Genomic DNA, 16,993 nt, shown 5'->3' on the forward strand with positions numbered 1-16,993 from the left:
AATCTTTTTTTCTTTACATTGGATCTTTATATAATTTCAAGACTTACAGTTGAATTCTTTGCACTACAGGGTTACCCACAAAGGATGAGACTTCAGAGACGATTGTACGTAATTTATACTGTCTTGTTTCTTTATGAATCCCTGCAATTGTTAATTTATTTATTTCCTTCCAAATCATTTGATAAGCCCTTAGGACAGAATACTTAGTTAAACCTTGGGATCGTCATATTTTAAGGATTTTAGGTCGTCTTTACAGTCTCATCCTTTGTGGGTAACCCTGTAATTAAATGTTTTTGTAACGATGTATTTAAATAAGATTATAATGAATATTGTAGGAAATTTCTAACTTAAAAATCAAACAACGGCTTTTTTGTCTTGTTGAACCACATATTTTAATTTTTGACGGAAATCTTTCATTTAATTATCGTTGATTAAAACTCATTTAACCGCAAGTTTCAGTCTTAACTAAATGACCTAAATTGTCTTCTAATTGGCTAAATGGCACATAAGCTATAATTCTCCTGACTTAATTACTTAATTACCTTCAATATTTAGTTAACCCAAGGATGTATTTGATCTAAACTTAAGTCGATATTTTCTCATATTCTAGATTATTATACCTTTAAAATTTATGCAGACAGTCCCTTTAAGTAAAACCATAAAATATATAGGTAGATTAAACTGCGCCTCCCCCCCCCTCTTTACTTCCCACTGTGATTTAAAGGTCTCACGCTCTCAAGCAAAAATCGATGAGAATTTTGCCAATTACTTTTTAAAAACCAAAGCTAACAAAAAATGTTTTAAATGGCTAAAATGTACATGTACAGGGCTACAGAAAAGCTTTAGTGAGTTAGAGAGGTAAAATCTAAGCGTTGCGACACTTCAAAGTCGACCCTGTCATAAAAATTGATAAAAACTGTTTATAAGCAGCCTGAATCTATGTGAATTCCTTTAACGATAAATGATATTCATATGTCAATGCGAGTTACGATAACAATTTTAATTAACACATATAAATTGCGCATTCCCGTTCGTTCCCTATCAATAAGGTCTAATTATACCGATCAACTTTATAATTAAATCATTAATTTTTAAATAATCCCACGTATTCTTCTAATCAAGGCTCGTTAATACCAAAACTAATCACATCACTGAAAACAAATATGTTTCCAAAAAATCTACAGAGTGTCTCAAAAAACATTTCTGAGTTTCTTTATACTACAGGGTGTCCCAAATTAAAACACATTTCTGTGACAAATATCGACAGATCAAGAACTGGTGTAATTGTTAAGAAAATCATTCGTAAAAAATTGCACGGTCCTCCTACCCTGATCAGGAACAAAGAACCTTGCTTATAATCTCTAATATTTTATATTAAAAATAGCTCCTAAAAGCTGTCCTAATACGTCACAGTAAAATGTAAACAATACCCATCATTCCCCCTCCTCTGATCTATTCTCATTGAATTGCTATGCTTTTACCGGTCTGGGCTGTTAACGTACATAATGTACATGCGTAACCGTTTTCCTATCGTTTGCAAATTCTTTGTTTACATTCCGCCCGAGTGAATTAACAGTACACTTTAGAGTCAAATTGACTATTCACGTTTTTCTTTTTTAATCATATTTTTAAAAGTGTCATACGTTTGCACAGACAGGTTTAAAGTTGAGCAAGATATTAAAGATGTAACAGGTTAAATCTAGCTGCTATATTGATTACTCCTGGAGAACCTTTATCTGGCATAAAATGGAATGGGTTGGGATAAAGGTAGGAGAGAGAGAGAACAGGTTTATTAGGCTTTAACATTTGACTAGAGCAGGATGAAGTAAAGATAAATTTTACCTGTCCGAAGAATGTTCCAAGAGCTGTCCTATTCTTTAAGGACCCCAGACCGTCCTTGCCTTTCATAAAGGACTGAGATAGCTTTCTAGGACTAGGACGACTCGTTCCACTCATTTGATAAACTCCGTCGGAGTAGGACGGAGGAGTTTTTCTAGTTAGATGGGATTCTATTGATCCCCACTCAGGGTGAGCTAGGTTATTATACCAACCATCATATCTTTGCTGCTCGTACTTGTTGCTCATTCTAGAGTCGTCAACCGTCCCGACTCCGGTAACCAGGAGCAGGGTTGGGACGAAGAGGAGAGCGGAGAAATATTGTTTCCACATTATCGGGACGAATCCCATTGTGGTTTTTAACTCTGGTAGCGTTTAGATCAGTGTTATCTATAATAAGTCATGTTGCGCCAAATGACAAACTTCATGACCACAGCCCGAGGCAGGCACTTGTATCAACACTTTAAATTGTCAAGGTCAGGAACCCTTAATCTGCATTTTTCACAGTTTTTACAATATCCTTAAAACTTTTCTGTAAAATTTCTCACTACGTAACGAATCACATGATCCTAGTATATCTAGGACCCTGAGTAACCTACACTGTATCCGGGTCTGTGTGCAGGATTGAACTGAGACGCTGGAACCGCGACTGTAAATTTAGAATCTAGTATCCCAGTGCTCTGCCAGTACACTTCCCGCTCAAAACAACCAAACTAAAATAAAACACGACAAATTTTTAAAAATAACTTTTCTAAGAAATTCGTACACCGTTCCCTATATTTTCCTATCGTTGAATGTACAAAAAAAACATATCTGTTTTGCAGAGTCCTATATGTTGTCCTTTTTTACGATTAAGATAGTAAACTTCACAGCAAACAGTTTTACTCAACTGTAATACAATAAAAAAAGTATTAACAATCAATTTTATTGTTTTTTTAAAAAGTCCATATATTCTATCATACTGGCAGAGCATGGTTAGATCTACCTGGCGCTGTCGTGACGTCACAAGACGCTCGTGACGGCACCGAAAACTTGAGGCTTCAGAGTACAGACTAGAGCAAGCGGCGCAGCGCATTGGATAAAAAGTCAGAGACTCAGACGTGACATAAAGAGACGTCGTTCAGTCTGACATTCATAGGTCAGGCCTTACACAGATATGTTCGACAGAAAGGGTAAAGGGAATCAGGAAAAGAGGAATAGAGGGACGGATCCTACCAACTTTATGGAAGCTAGAATTGAGAGCTATAAGAATTATGCGAACTATTTAAATATAATAAATGTATCCATGGGGACCCATGTTTATTGGGAACAGAATGAATTTCTCCCATATATGCTTAATTTAGCTTTGTGTCTAGCTTATACTATAAATTCCTAATTTTATCGTGTGTTTCTTACTTCTAAACGTAAAAATAAAGAAAAAAAAACTTTATACACAGTGATCCAAATGTTGCAAGCTTTCGCGCATGAATATATGATAATTTTGCAAATTACTTCTTTAAACAGTTCCAAACTATTATTTTAGATTTCTACAATAAAAATATCTAGGGCTACATAGAATATAAATGAGACAAGTTCAACGATATCCAGTATTGAAAATTGATTCTACTTGTCATCGCAGTCTGGATCTATGTGAATATTTATTTATAGAATTAAACAAAATTTTATGTTTTGATTATTGAAGAAGAATGATTAGAAGTTCAGAAACAGGAATTTGTTGAACATTGAGAAAAGTTAATATTTTCCCATTTACATTGTACAATGTACACCCCAAAAAGGGGTAGATGAGAGAACGGAAATAATATAAAAATCCTTGAAATTGTTAACATATTCTAATTTTTTTCTGGGGGGGGGGGGGTATTATTCACCACAAAAAAACTTCAGAGGGACAATGGGTATCAAGTGTTCAAATACCTCCACCCTGAATCCACCCCTGAGAATGATGTAAAGATCCAAGTTACGTCATGAGATGAATCCAACGGGACGGATACACGGGACTCAGAGCTGGTAAAGTAGCGGAGTAATTGAAGCGTGGAACCATCTAACCTCAATCAATGAAAACATTCGACATCAATAAATATAGAAGTTTAGAAGAAATATCCGACAATTTGAGATATAGATATACGTCACTCTCAGAATCGATGAGAATTTTGCCAATTACTTTTTAAAAACAGAATTAGAAAAGCATAAGTGAGTTGGAGCGGCAAAATCTACGGCCAGACTGTTTATAAGCAGACTGAATCTATGTGCGGTGGACATTAGTTAAGCTGTAAAAAAAGTATTTTTATAATCATTATTCTAAAAACATTCCAAAATACGCAGTTTTATGATTTCCTAATGCTTTATAGTGTTCCAGAACTCAATNGACACTCTCAGAACATTTATAAATATATAGATGTTCGACACTCTCAGAACACTTATAAATATATAGATATTCGACACTCTCAGAACACTTAAATATAAATATCCGACACTCTCAGAACACTTATAAATATAGATATCCGACACTCTCAGAACGCTTATAAATATATAGATATTTGACACTCTCAGAACACTTATAAATATAGATATCCGTTACTCTCAGAACACTTATAAATATAGATATCCGACACTCTCAGAGCACTTATAAATATCCGACACTCTCAGAACACTTATAAATATATAGATATTCGACACTCTCAGAGCACTTAAATATAAATATCCGACACTCTCAAAACACTTATAAATATAGATATCCGTTACTCTCAGAACACTTATAAATATAGATATCCGACACTTTCAGAGCACTTATAAATATAGATATTCGTTACTCTCAGAGCACTTATAAATATAGATATCCGTTACTCTCAGAGCACTTATGAATATATAGATATCCGACACTCTCAGAACTCTTATAAATATAGAATAACACCTTGTATTAAAAGTATTCTGAGCCAATGCTACTTTAATGCAACTTAACTAAACTGTAACTTAGTAGTGGTAGATTTTACCCATATTCGAGACTTTTAAAAAGTCTAAATGCGACCTAAAAAATCAGTATTTTTTCATAAAAAGATGAAACAAGAACATCATCCCATTTCTAAAATCGTTATAGATTTTGAAATTTGTTGTTGTTACAACTCCAAAAATGTGCCCTAATTTTTTCAGCAATATATTTTCTTAGTAATTTTTGTTACAAATTACAAAATTTTTGGTTACACTTGTAATAAAAATATTATCACCCGTATAGTGTAATTATTGAAAAACACCAACTATTTCCATTGACTAATTAATTGCTGGGAAAATATGTATGAATAAAAAACTTTCAAAAATTTGATTGACATAAATATTTTTGTTACTGAACCCCAGAAACATTCTCTCATGAAGCAGAAGCCAGGAGTTACTAGAGATGGGAAACGTAATATTGTCTTATTCATAAGATATATAAGATTTATAAGATATATAAGATATAATATGATAAAAGATTATATAAATAGTTAAATAAAAAACACACCTTTTTGTTAGCCTTTTAAAGGGACTGTAAGCGTAATTTCAAATGATCCTGCTTGCAAAGATGACAATACATAATTCACAACACTATCCTTGAAATCTTTAATTAACCGTGGAAGATGTTGTCCTTTTTTAGGTTTAAAAAGTGTCTAAATCTTATCATTTCTACATGTTTTTTCCTGCCGTAGAAATGCGCTAGTTACTTTTGTAGAGAAATAACAATTAAAAATAATCAATTTTAAAATTATAAACATTGATACTTAATTCATACTTGATCAGACAAAGCTCTTTCAGGGTACCGTTGGGAATCGGTCATCGCCATCTTTTTCATCTTAAATTACGTTGACAGTTCCATGAATGTCAAAAAACCATAAATGTTAAAAAATAGAAGCAAAAGCCCATCTCTGTAAGTAAAGGGGAATTCAATTATAATTAATGTATTGTTTCACCCGGGCGGAGAATCAAGGACTATATATAGAATAGATTGACAACGATTTCAGGATTTCAAAATACAAGAAATAACACAGATGAAAATAATATATATATATTTTATATTTTCTTCTCCTTAGCGTTTGTAACCTCACGTTGACGACCTTTGATATTTCCAACTGTAAAATCTGTAAAATTTGTAAGGTCAAATAGTAAAAGTTGTAAATATGAAAGTTTTACACCATCAGATTGAAAACATATAGGGTTGGAGCGATTGTTCAGTTGGTTTCTCCTCAGACGCTAAAGTTGCGCTCATCGGCTTTTGAATTATATTAATAATAAACATCTAATATTTTTTCTTTGAATTGTCTATCCTGGGTTTAAAGACCATTGGTTTGACCAGACATTGTCTAAGTTTAAAACAATAGAAGACAATATACTGTGGGAATATCAGAACTAAATTCAAACAATTTCAATTCACATCAGCCTCTTATAGTAACAAGGTAACAAATATTTAGTCAATAAAAACCAGGAATGAAACTTAGTCATCAAGTTTTTAGACAGCCTCGACATTAAAGTGTCCCCACGTCTTGGCCTTTCGCTTTACCTCACCAATTCACTTTTTTTGTAGAGCTGGATGTACTATTGGCATGGAGTTGTTAAATCTCTAAAATATATTTCAATGGTCACCATAATAAAGCCTTTTTCAGATTCCTAGGACTTTTCATAACAGTTTTTTGTTCACGCAAAAGATTTTTCTACTAGTCATGAAATTTAATATTTTATAACGTGTTGAAATGATCTTCTCATTGGAGGCCGAAACTTTTGATTGAAGAATTGACAAACTACAAAACTTTAACTTGATATTAAAAACTTTCAAATTCCGGAAGTATTATGTTTATAATCTCTGAAAATTGATGCAAATTCTAAGCTCTGACCTACTAACAATTGGTCAAGATAGCTTTGCAAAGCGGGTTAAAATCGATTAAAAATTCCTTGAAGGAAAAGTGAACGACTTATAGGCAATTTGTAACGGATCAAGCATTCAAAATTTCCAACATCTGATTAAGAAAATTGAAACTAGGAAAGTGTTTGTGTGCTATTAAAACCATTTTTGTTTATGCAGCGCCATCCATGTGTTTTATAATTTAAAAAGCAACTTTTCTCTGCAGTGTACAATTCTAAAATCAGTAAAAATTAATTCGCAGATTTTTCAATTGAAATATCGATTATCAAGAAAACAGTTCGGAAAGAATAACTCGCAAGACCAAAATATCTTAGATGACTCTGCATCAGAAATTCCTTCAAATGATTTTCGTAGAATTATATTTGCAGAAAAATGAAAAAAATACAATTTAATTTTTATATAGAAACCTTTATCATCACTTGTTACGCATTTAACAGCGTTTTATCTTTCCCTAAAATCATTATGGTCAAAATTAAGAAAACTTTTTATCTTAATGCGAAAAAAGAATTATTTTGAGTATAAAATAATCCCAATAATAAGTTGAATCCAATGATAATTATGTCCAAGAATCGAAGAATCATAGTTCAGCTCTCACAGGGAGACCCTCCAAGAAAATATGCCATGCCCGATTAACAACAGTACCCTTAAAAGCTAGTCTGAAGTATGAGTTAGATATCAATTTTGTAGTTTTTAAAACTGATTATTTTCTTTTGTGGGTTCTCTACAAAAGTATTACGCGCGTTTCTACTGCAGGAAAACTTATAGAAATTATCAGAATGAAACACTTAACAGGCTAGAAAATGACAGTATTTCCCCCAATTTTGATAAAGGTTTTGAGGGTACCTTTGCGAATCAGGCATTTCAATCTTTGCATGAAGGATCACTTGGAATCAAGCTTAAAGTCCCTTTAAAGGGAGTGTTCGCGAAAAATGAAAGGGGGTATAGGCTTACGGCGAAAAATAAGCGCTTTTGATCGCTACTAATTGTACTTCTATCTAGATTTTTTATTTTTTTATGATCTGATAGTTACTTTTGAAAACATTTATTCCTGTTTCTAGGATTTTTGAAATGAAGACCAAATTTTCATATTTTCCAGGAATGTTCGAAAATCCAGCGCCAGTGAAATATTATTTTTAAAAAACAAAATCAAAATTGTAATGAAATATCAACTAGATTACTATTGTTTGTAATGACTGAATGATTTGTTTGAAATTAAATTAATTGTTTTACGATCCGAGATGACTGTTGCAACTTTCTGAATTCGTATGGACGCTGCGTTCTTCAGTATAAGCCGTTTTTAACAATTTTCTCCTTACAAACGCAGCAGATAGAACTAGAAGTAAGATTAGTAGCGATTAAAAGCGATTAATTTTCGGAGTAAGCCAATGTCCCATTTCATTTTTCGCGAACACACCCTTTAAGGATAACTTTAAATTAAGTCTATACATTGTCTTTAATATTTTTTATTTATATTTAATTTTCGGAGTAAGCCAATGTCCCATTTCATTTTTCGCGAATACACCCTTTAAGGATAACTTTAAATTAAGTCTATACATTGTCTTTAATATTTTTATTTATATTTATAAAAAAACAAATTTTTCCATAAATTTACACATAACGCATTTTTTGCACTCGCTTCTTGTCACGGAAATACATTTGTTTACAACTTATAAAACTGTCTGGTTCGGTAGAAAGGGTGGGCGGATTTAAAGATCTTAAATTAATCCAGCGCCACCAGATTTCGGCTATCTAATGGAGATCTGATGGAGATCTAAAGAATTAATATTTAACATTTATATTCAAGATTCGTGATTATTTTCATAATAAAATATTATTAAATACAGAAGAAGAATATTTTTAAAATATTTAAAAAATGCAATTTCTTTGCTTTGTGTCAAAAGAGTTTTAATGATTTCCATTCATTCAGGGTTCATAATTTATGAAATAGAACAAGAACTTGGTTATTCCTGTGATTATATCAGTACTTACTCTTATAAAATGTGTGTGTTTAATATACTACTACAGTCCATGCCAGTCGGAAACTTTTAATAAGCTGGAGGCCGAATTTAAAGAATTTGTGCCGTGGCTCAAATATTAAAATTTTCCTGATTTCAGCTGGCGCTCACTTGAAACCGGTTTTAGCAGATTTAAGCAGCGGCTCAAATTCATTAAATTCGGACATAGGCTTCAAAACTTCTTAAGATTTACAGGAATTTTAATTTTTAAATTGAAGAATTTTTTAATTGAAGAATTTTTAAATTGAAGAATTTTTAAATTGAAGAATTTTTAAATTGAAGAATCTTTAAATTAAAAAATTTTTAAATTAAAGAACTTTTTAATTGAAGAATTTTTAAATTGAAGAATTTTTAAATTGAAGAATTNAAAAAATTTCGCGGATTTTCAAAATTTTAAAAAATTTAATGACGATCGAATTTTGATAGAGACAAATATTTGAAATTTTGATGATTCATAAACCTTCCCTGGAGTCCCTAGATGTCCCACACAAATTTGGGCCCGATCGGTTCAGCCGTTTTGACGTTTATGGGATACAAACAAACAAACAAACAAACAAACAGACAGACAAGCCAAATTTATATATAGAAGAACATGTGCAAACCACGATGTGGACGCTCTCACGCAAAAATCAGGCAGTTTTCTTTTACACTTAGGCTAGAAACAAGCACGTTGCATTTTAAAATGTAAATGCCTAAAGCTACAAAAAGGTTTAAGTGAGCTGGTGAGGTAAAACCAAAGTGTTGGGCACTCTAAAGTCGAGGCTGTCCAATATTTGATGACTAGCTTTCATACTTGTCAATATTTCAAATTTTATTGAGTATTTTAGTTATTGAATTGTAAAGGGTGTACATTGAAAAAGGTTCCCACCTAACATTTCATCTCTAATTTCATGTAAATCAACGAATATTAAGCTGAAAATTTTTAAATTCATCGACATACACAATAGGAGGAAGTTTCCATTTACTAAAATGGCTCCTGTATAAAAATTGCTTTAAAGTCCAAGAGATGTCTTCGTTCAGTGAGATGGATGTATATCAAAAACGTTCTTCAGTGCTAAACAGAAATGTCTACTTCTACAAGGATGCAATGCTTTCCTGTAGCCCTTTACATGTACATTTTAGCACTTTAAAGCACTTGTTGTTAGTTTTGGTTTTTAAGTAGTAACTTGCAAACTTTTCATCAATTTTTGCTTAAGAGCTAGAAACCTTTAAATCACAGTGTAATATGCCATTAACACTACTTGGAAATTCCTTAATTTATTATTTATTTTATCTCCGTAAGTCACGTAATCAAGAATTCTAAAAACTATTTTATTTTACTATCTTTTAAGAAATATCGAGGACTAACATTTTCGAACAAAATTAAATGAAATTAGATTCACGTTTACTTAAATGGATACCCCATTTCTTTCTGAGAATGTAAAAGAAAATTTAATTAAAATTTTAATCAAAATGAAGGCCTGTCATTTCTCAGTTCACGTAAACAGTGAGAAACAGTAAACTGTGGAAATGATTGTCGTCTTTTTCTCTCTTTTTCTCGACAAACATGTCTTTAAGGATTTGTAATGTTCACTTAGTTATTTCAACCGCTATAGCGAGCTGCGCTTTAGACTTTCATGATTTAAATTTAATCCAAAAACTATAAGATAATCAATTTTTAGAAAATACAGGATTTTATAAACTGCACTTTTTCTAGCGCAACCGGTATATTTATTAAATTGTTCAGAAACATGTCAAAAAAAACTTTCATAATGAAAAAATAAAAAAGTCGATGAGAATTCCATTGTTTTCTAGTTCCCACTCTAGTTAAAATTTGAAGGAACGTTAAATATGTGATATTATCATTAAAAAATGAAAATCAATGTCATAAATTATTTATCTAATTCATTTAATTATACATTAGATATTTATTGTATATGTAATTTGTACGAAATATGAATGCAGGATGGCCCAGAGTTCTAAAATAAATATTTGTATTCTTCAGATTTCCAAATTAGAAAAAGAACTGTAAGGTTCCATAAACACCTAATTTTTTTTAATTATTTAAATACCTGTAAATTCTTTACAATTTATGATGATTAATTTAAAAAAAACTGCAGTGTGGTTTTTTTCTTATTTGAGTTGAGATCTCTGAAATCCTTCCTGAAAATACAGTTTCCTTTTTCAAACCAATATGTGTCAATTTCATCCTAGACCCTCTGACAGATGATATCCGTCCTACAGGGTTGTGTTAAACCGTGCTCCAGGTCCCTCCTTGAACTGCCGGTAGTCTAGGTTCAGGACTGACCTTGTCTCCGGGTATTAAAAGGATTAGGGAAACACGGCAGAATCAGGTGGTGGAAGAATCAGGGCGTGGTCCCAACACCACGCCTTGTGTTGGCCGCGTGAGAGACGTGATAACGGTTCCACAGTACATATATAAGTATATGATGTATATATATATATATATATTACTGATTACATAACATTGATGTAACTCGGAGCATAATTTTATAAGTTTGCGATCTTCGATATTTACGTGATAAATCAACTTACACAATACAATTCTTACTCTTCAGTCCGATATACCGAGGGTCCCAATAAACGTGGATAAAACTTAAATTGAAAAATTAAATCAATGATATCTTTAATTTTTAACAAGTTACATGACACGTTTTCATATTTATTATTTTCTTTCGTGGCATAATTTTATTTTGACACACTATACGAGATACGGGTTGAGGAAAATGGTTAAAATATATTGTAGACAGATCAGTGACCCCCCACATCCTTGCTCCAGGATCATGCTAGAGAATATAGGTCTGTCAGACAAGGTTTTATTACACCTACAGGGCGTCCCACAAAATATGACAGTTGAGATACGATTTAAGGTCGTCGTTGATATTTGAAATAATTTTCGTGCTAACCTGTAGGAATTTAGTTTTTAAACTTTGAATTATGTTACAACAAGTTTAAAATATCAAAGATCTACAACATCAGGCTGCATAGATATAGGGATTAGAAAATTTGAGTTTCTGGCAAAGATTCTACCCTCTACAATTTTTATGCTTGAAATTATCACTAGATAATACAAGTCCTGGCATTTCTAAAATTCGGCCCGATTTTTTTGGTGTCAAAGATATATAGAACTTCTTTAAAGCTTCCATTATTAAATAAAACTTCATTTTTATGATACATGTAGAATATGTAGAGCTTTCTTTGACACACACACTTTAATATATTGATATTAAAATCAAAAGACGACTTGTTTCGTCTCTCAACTGTCGTGTTCAGTGAGGCACTCTCTGTACAGTGTTCATTATTCAACCCAAGGAGTATGGAATACCAGGGAGAAGGAGATGACCCTGTACAGTGTTTATTATTCAACCCAAGGAGTATGGAATACCAGGGAGAAGGAGTTGGGGGGTTCCGCCTCATCAAATGATTCATAGATGTTGTTATTAATCTATAAAATTATTATTAATGCTTTGCTGACTGGTTCATTTGGAAAAGAATATTTTTAAAGGTTGTCAAAATGAAGTACCAGTCCGCTAATCATGTGTAATCAAATGATGATCGAGCTAGACCCTTTGTTTCGATTTCCAGGGTAGTCATAGTTAGTTACCTGTGCTTAGTCAAAAATTAAAACGTCAGATATTTTTCCCGATAAAAGACGACCCACTCAATTTAGCATCTCAAGAAAAGATAAGAACATTTCCGTGGTCCTACCGAGTTCTCCAATCAAAATTTGAGACAAATCGGTCAAGAGGGGTTCCTAAGTTATGATCGGACAAACAAACAAACAGACAAACAGAGATTACAGCTTTAGATATATAAGATAAATAGATTATATATTAGAGATCAGATGTATATTAGTGGCAAAGTTCTATACTTACATTAAAACAAGGGTATGAGGTGGAGTGGGTAGACTCCTTCTACATAGTGTTCCATACTCCTTGATTCAACCCCAATTCAACATGGTGTTCCATACTCCTTGATTCAACCCCAATTCAACCTATTCGTTCCTAGCATTTATGGTTTAAAAGCTGACCTTTATGAAAAATACAACTTGATGCATATTAAAGTGGACTCAGAGCATAAACCAGAGAACCAAGCTCACACACCCCTTATTAGATAAAGTTAAAACTGTTATGATGAAGAAACCATACATTTTTTTTTCGTAAATCGAATATCTTGAAATCATTTAATATTAGAACGTCTTGTTATAGTTGGAGAGCAAGTGTTAGAGATATCTCACAATTTTTTAGCTCAGAGTTCAAAAACATGGTTGAGAAATATGTCTTAAATTTTGTTATACATGATTATATGTTTTCTCATTCTTTCAAAATGTTCAGAACTTCGAAATGCTATCGATTCGTTAGTTATTTCTTTTAACAGATTTTTCGATCCAAATTTTGAGAGCTAACAATGAATTAAAAGAATCATTCCGCATGTTCCACATGTGTTTTGTATGGTACTGGCATAGATTAATAACAATACAGATAGAACACCAGATGCCGTCTTTTCAAGAGTTAAGGGTCTTTCGTTCACAATAACCCTGAAGCAAAACCAAAGGATTAAGCGTATGGCCCGTTGAATTACAAGACAAAAGAGAGTATGCGCATAACTCCTATGGGCTTCTGCCTCAGTATTATTGTGAACGAAACACCCCTAAATCTTGAAAAGAAGACATCTAGTGTTCTATCTGTATTGTTATTAGTCTATGGCTACAGGTAACATACTGAAATGATAATTAACACAAAACTTCTTTATTTTCGGGATTTTTGAAAAACTTTGGGCTTTGAAAATTGCTTGAGATTTAAATTAGTTTTTTTTTATTTATTCCAATTCAATTCGTTGGCTTGTCTAGATTTATAAAATTGATAATTTATTTAATGTGAATTTTGTCATCGTCATTATCAGTGAAGTTTCAGTAAAGTCACCTAACTCCCGTTTTTGTCTAGTATGCCGAGTCCATTAGCGCCTGATTCAATCAGGATTCAGCCATGTGTTTGGTTTTTGGTGTCTATTCTAAACCAATAGAAATTGCATGGCTCATTATTCAATTAGAGATAAATCCTTATATCGGCGCTATAACAGAAAATGCAAATATTTACTTCTACTGAAACTAGAGTGCACAGTGTATGTTAGGGTTGCTAGGAGATATCAAGAACGACCTATAAAAAACTTTTTAAATTTGTTTGCGATCTGAAGAATAATTTTTAATGCTAATAACTTGAACTTTTCAAATGTTGGTAAACTACGAGCCCAAGCGGCACACACTGTTCTGTTCCCTGACTTAAAAGATTTACTGAAATGAAGAGATGAAACATTAATCCTCAAATTAAAAGTGCCCATAGTGGATATCGAGATCAAACTGTCGGGAATATCCAAGAGAAAAGTTCCCTGCTCAGACTATAGAAATAAACTAGAATCAAAGAGTTTAACAATATTTAATGGGTGAAAAAGAGATTATAAGGTGAGGGTTCACTGATTTTAATTTACCAGAGCTGAAAACTTTAGAATGGTGGATATTGAGATTAATGCTTGATCCTCTCTTTTTCTTAATATCGAGACTAACCTAATCTTGTACTTGTATCCTGAAAAGGGTATAAAATTCAACCAATCAGAGTCGCATATATGAAGCCGAAAAATTTGAATTTTGCGCGCCATTTAAGATTATATATATATACAGAAACGGGAGGGACTCTCTAAATTAAAAAAAAACGGTTTTTGATTTTTCTCTACTATATCCAAGAAAGAACGGTTTAAGAAGAAAATCAAAAGTGTGTCCATTGGATACTCAGATTAAGTAATGGAGATATCTCATTAAGTAATTGGGGTTATGAATATCACATTCTAAAGTTTTCAGCTCATGGCCTATAGAAATTAATTAAATATTTTGTATTAAATACTGTCCTGTTCACTCTTTAAAAACTCCAAGTTGTCAGTTGATCTGATATGCCCCCCCCCCTCCCTCCCTCCCTGACTTGAAATAGTTTAAATTACACGGATTAGATTGCAGTGTTGACAAGGGATGCATTATTGCATATCCTGCTCAAATACAACATTACAAACCAACGTTTACAAACTGTGAATTCTGTTGGATCAAAATATTTAAGTTTAAACTATAACAGGTTTACACCATCAGGTTGCAAAATTTGACAAAATTTCCTTAGCAGGATTTTTCCAAAATTTTTAAAGAAAATATTGAAGCAATTATAGGCCTGTTTTCAAATGACTAAATTTACCAAACTGGGTTTTGATATTTGAAATATTTTAAGTTTCCAACTCAGCTCTGGTGAAAGGAAAAAGAGAACAGGAATAGAATAGATCTCAGAGAAGGCCGGGAACGGAATATGAAGCTCTGCAAACCAAACCATGCAAGCTCTAAAGCAAAAAAACATAAATAGATATGGACATAACTCCTTTAATATTGAAGCTAGAAATAAGAATATTCAGTTTTTAAATGTACATACTAAAGAGTACAAAAAGTAGAAGCGAGTTGTCAAGGTAAAACGCATCAAAGTGGAAATCTGAAGAAATACTTTCATAGATGTCAAGATATCTGTGGAAGCTAGATATTAAAATAGTTAAGCAGATGATAGAATGATAGAAAGCAAGAATAAGGAGTAGGTTAAAGGAAAAAAAGAACTGAATACAATGTGAAAGATAAAAATTTTAATGTTGCAAAGTTTAGAATATGATAGGCGATTTTATCAATACAATGAAGACCACTTTCGACTTCGATTTATATTAAGCTATTAAACAGCATGGATACACAAAAAATAGAAACAAAGAGAAGCTGTCATTTAAAAAGCTTCTCTTTAATTACTTGTAATTCAAAAGAAACTTGCTTAACTTAAAATAAAAATTCGTCTTCATTATATTGATATTATCGTCTACCACCGTTTTAGAATTGAGAATAACAGAAAGAATACAAAAAAGTTATTTTAATAAAAATAATAAAAAAGTTAAAAAACAAAATTTATAGAATTTAAGGCTCATTTCTTTAAAAGATAAAATATCATAACGGGAAAAATATGGTACCTCAATGATAAAACAATATAATATAAAAACGTTGAGTCAATTAAATGAAAATAATTAAGATTATTGTAAAATTCGCAAATTGGTTTGGACAAAAATCCGCAAATTACGTAAAGTGTACACAATTTGGTCTAAAATGAAAACATTGATCTTGTTCTTGTTTGGCTCCTTCAACCATATGACAATTGGAGCTGAAATAGCAAGTTCCCAGAAGAATTGCTCTCGAAGTGTCTGCATACCTATCAATTACTCGCTCCTGGATCCAAAAGTAATCCCAGTTCAAGTAAACGTTCAGCTCCAACTGAGACAAATCCTTGGTTTGGATTTAGACCAAAGAACTGTCACTGTGGAAGTCTTTACAAACTTATATTGGAAAGATTGGTGGGTCGAAACATTGAGTAATAAGGCAACAACTATAGACGAACAAGTCCGAGATGAGGTTCGACTAATTGATTGGCATGTTCAAGATCTTAGAAATATTACCCATTCTCTCCCGGTACATGATTCAGGTCTAATTGCTACTCCAAGTTTAGATGGAACTGGTTCAATTATCTCTATATCAACTGAAGCAACTGTTGTGTTCAACTGTGAGATGAATTTTAACCTGTTTCCTTTTAACAAGATAAAATGTGATTATGTAATTACAAGTACAGATTACGATTCAGGAAAGTTGATGTTCCAAGCCAATTGGAGTCAAATCGTAAATGCTCATAAACTGGAGTTTCAACTAGAAAGTGATTATGAAGTTCAGTTCGACCCTATACTACCAAAAAATCTGTCAGCGTCAGCAGTTCATCGAGACCACTCCTCCTACCACTCTGCTATTGGATTTCAGATCTATTTAAAGTATCGTCCTACTGAAGCTCTTCTTCTCTACTATCTTCCTGCCTTAATCCTGGTTCTTGCAGCTCACTTATCTTTTCTCATCAAACCTGACGGAGCTCCTACAAGAATCAGTCTTGTTACACTATCCTTGACAGCTGTGATGAATCAGTTTAATACTCTCAACCAGATATCTCCTAAAGGAGGGAAAGGGCCTACTGCAGCTGCAATATATCTTCTCACATGCGTCTTCAGCAACTGCTTCTGTCTCGGACTCAACATCTTAACATTCAGATTCAAGAACGATCCGGTCAAATTTCAAAATGTAAACTTTTACTCTGCGCTCACTAGTTCAATCAGTTTCTTACTATTCAATTTGATTTACTGGCCAGTTATTTTAGTCTCGATCTAA

The 16,993-nt window shown here is 32.5% G+C and overlaps 2 protein-coding genes across 2 annotated transcripts in view; one reads left to right on the forward strand and one right to left on the reverse strand.

The window, feature by feature from the left end:
• The window catches only part of LOC111712072 (dual oxidase), a 35,834-nt gene extending 33,359 nt beyond the window's left edge, over window positions 1-2,475 (reverse strand). Inside the window, exon 1 of the mRNA XM_023486584.1 lies at window positions 1,843-2,475. Coding sequence (XP_023342352.1) covers window positions 1,843-2,187 — 345 coding nt within the window. The 5' untranslated portion in view covers window positions 2,188-2,475. The remainder of the gene's footprint in view (window positions 1-1,842) is intronic.
• Window positions 2,476-15,937: 13,462 nt separating this feature from the next.
• On the forward strand, window positions 15,938-16,993 carry LOC111712111 (gamma-aminobutyric acid receptor subunit delta). Its single transcript, XM_023486634.1, has one exon. It carries the CDS (start codon window positions 15,938-15,940, stop codon window positions 16,991-16,993), a length of 1,056 nt encoding a protein of 351 aa, XP_023342402.1.

The sequence above is a fragment of the Eurytemora carolleeae genome, unplaced genomic scaffold, assembly GCF_000591075.1.
Source record: "Eurytemora carolleeae unplaced genomic scaffold, Eaff_2.0 scaffold110, whole genome shotgun sequence".
Taxonomy (NCBI): domain Eukaryota; kingdom Metazoa; phylum Arthropoda; class Copepoda; order Calanoida; family Temoridae; genus Eurytemora; species Eurytemora carolleeae.

What these genes read in the sequence shown, in the direction of transcription:
- LOC111712111 (XM_023486634.1), top strand. Translation starts at nt 15,938, where the DNA reads ATGACAATTGGAGCTGAAATAGCAAGTTCCCAGAAGAATTGCTCTCGA.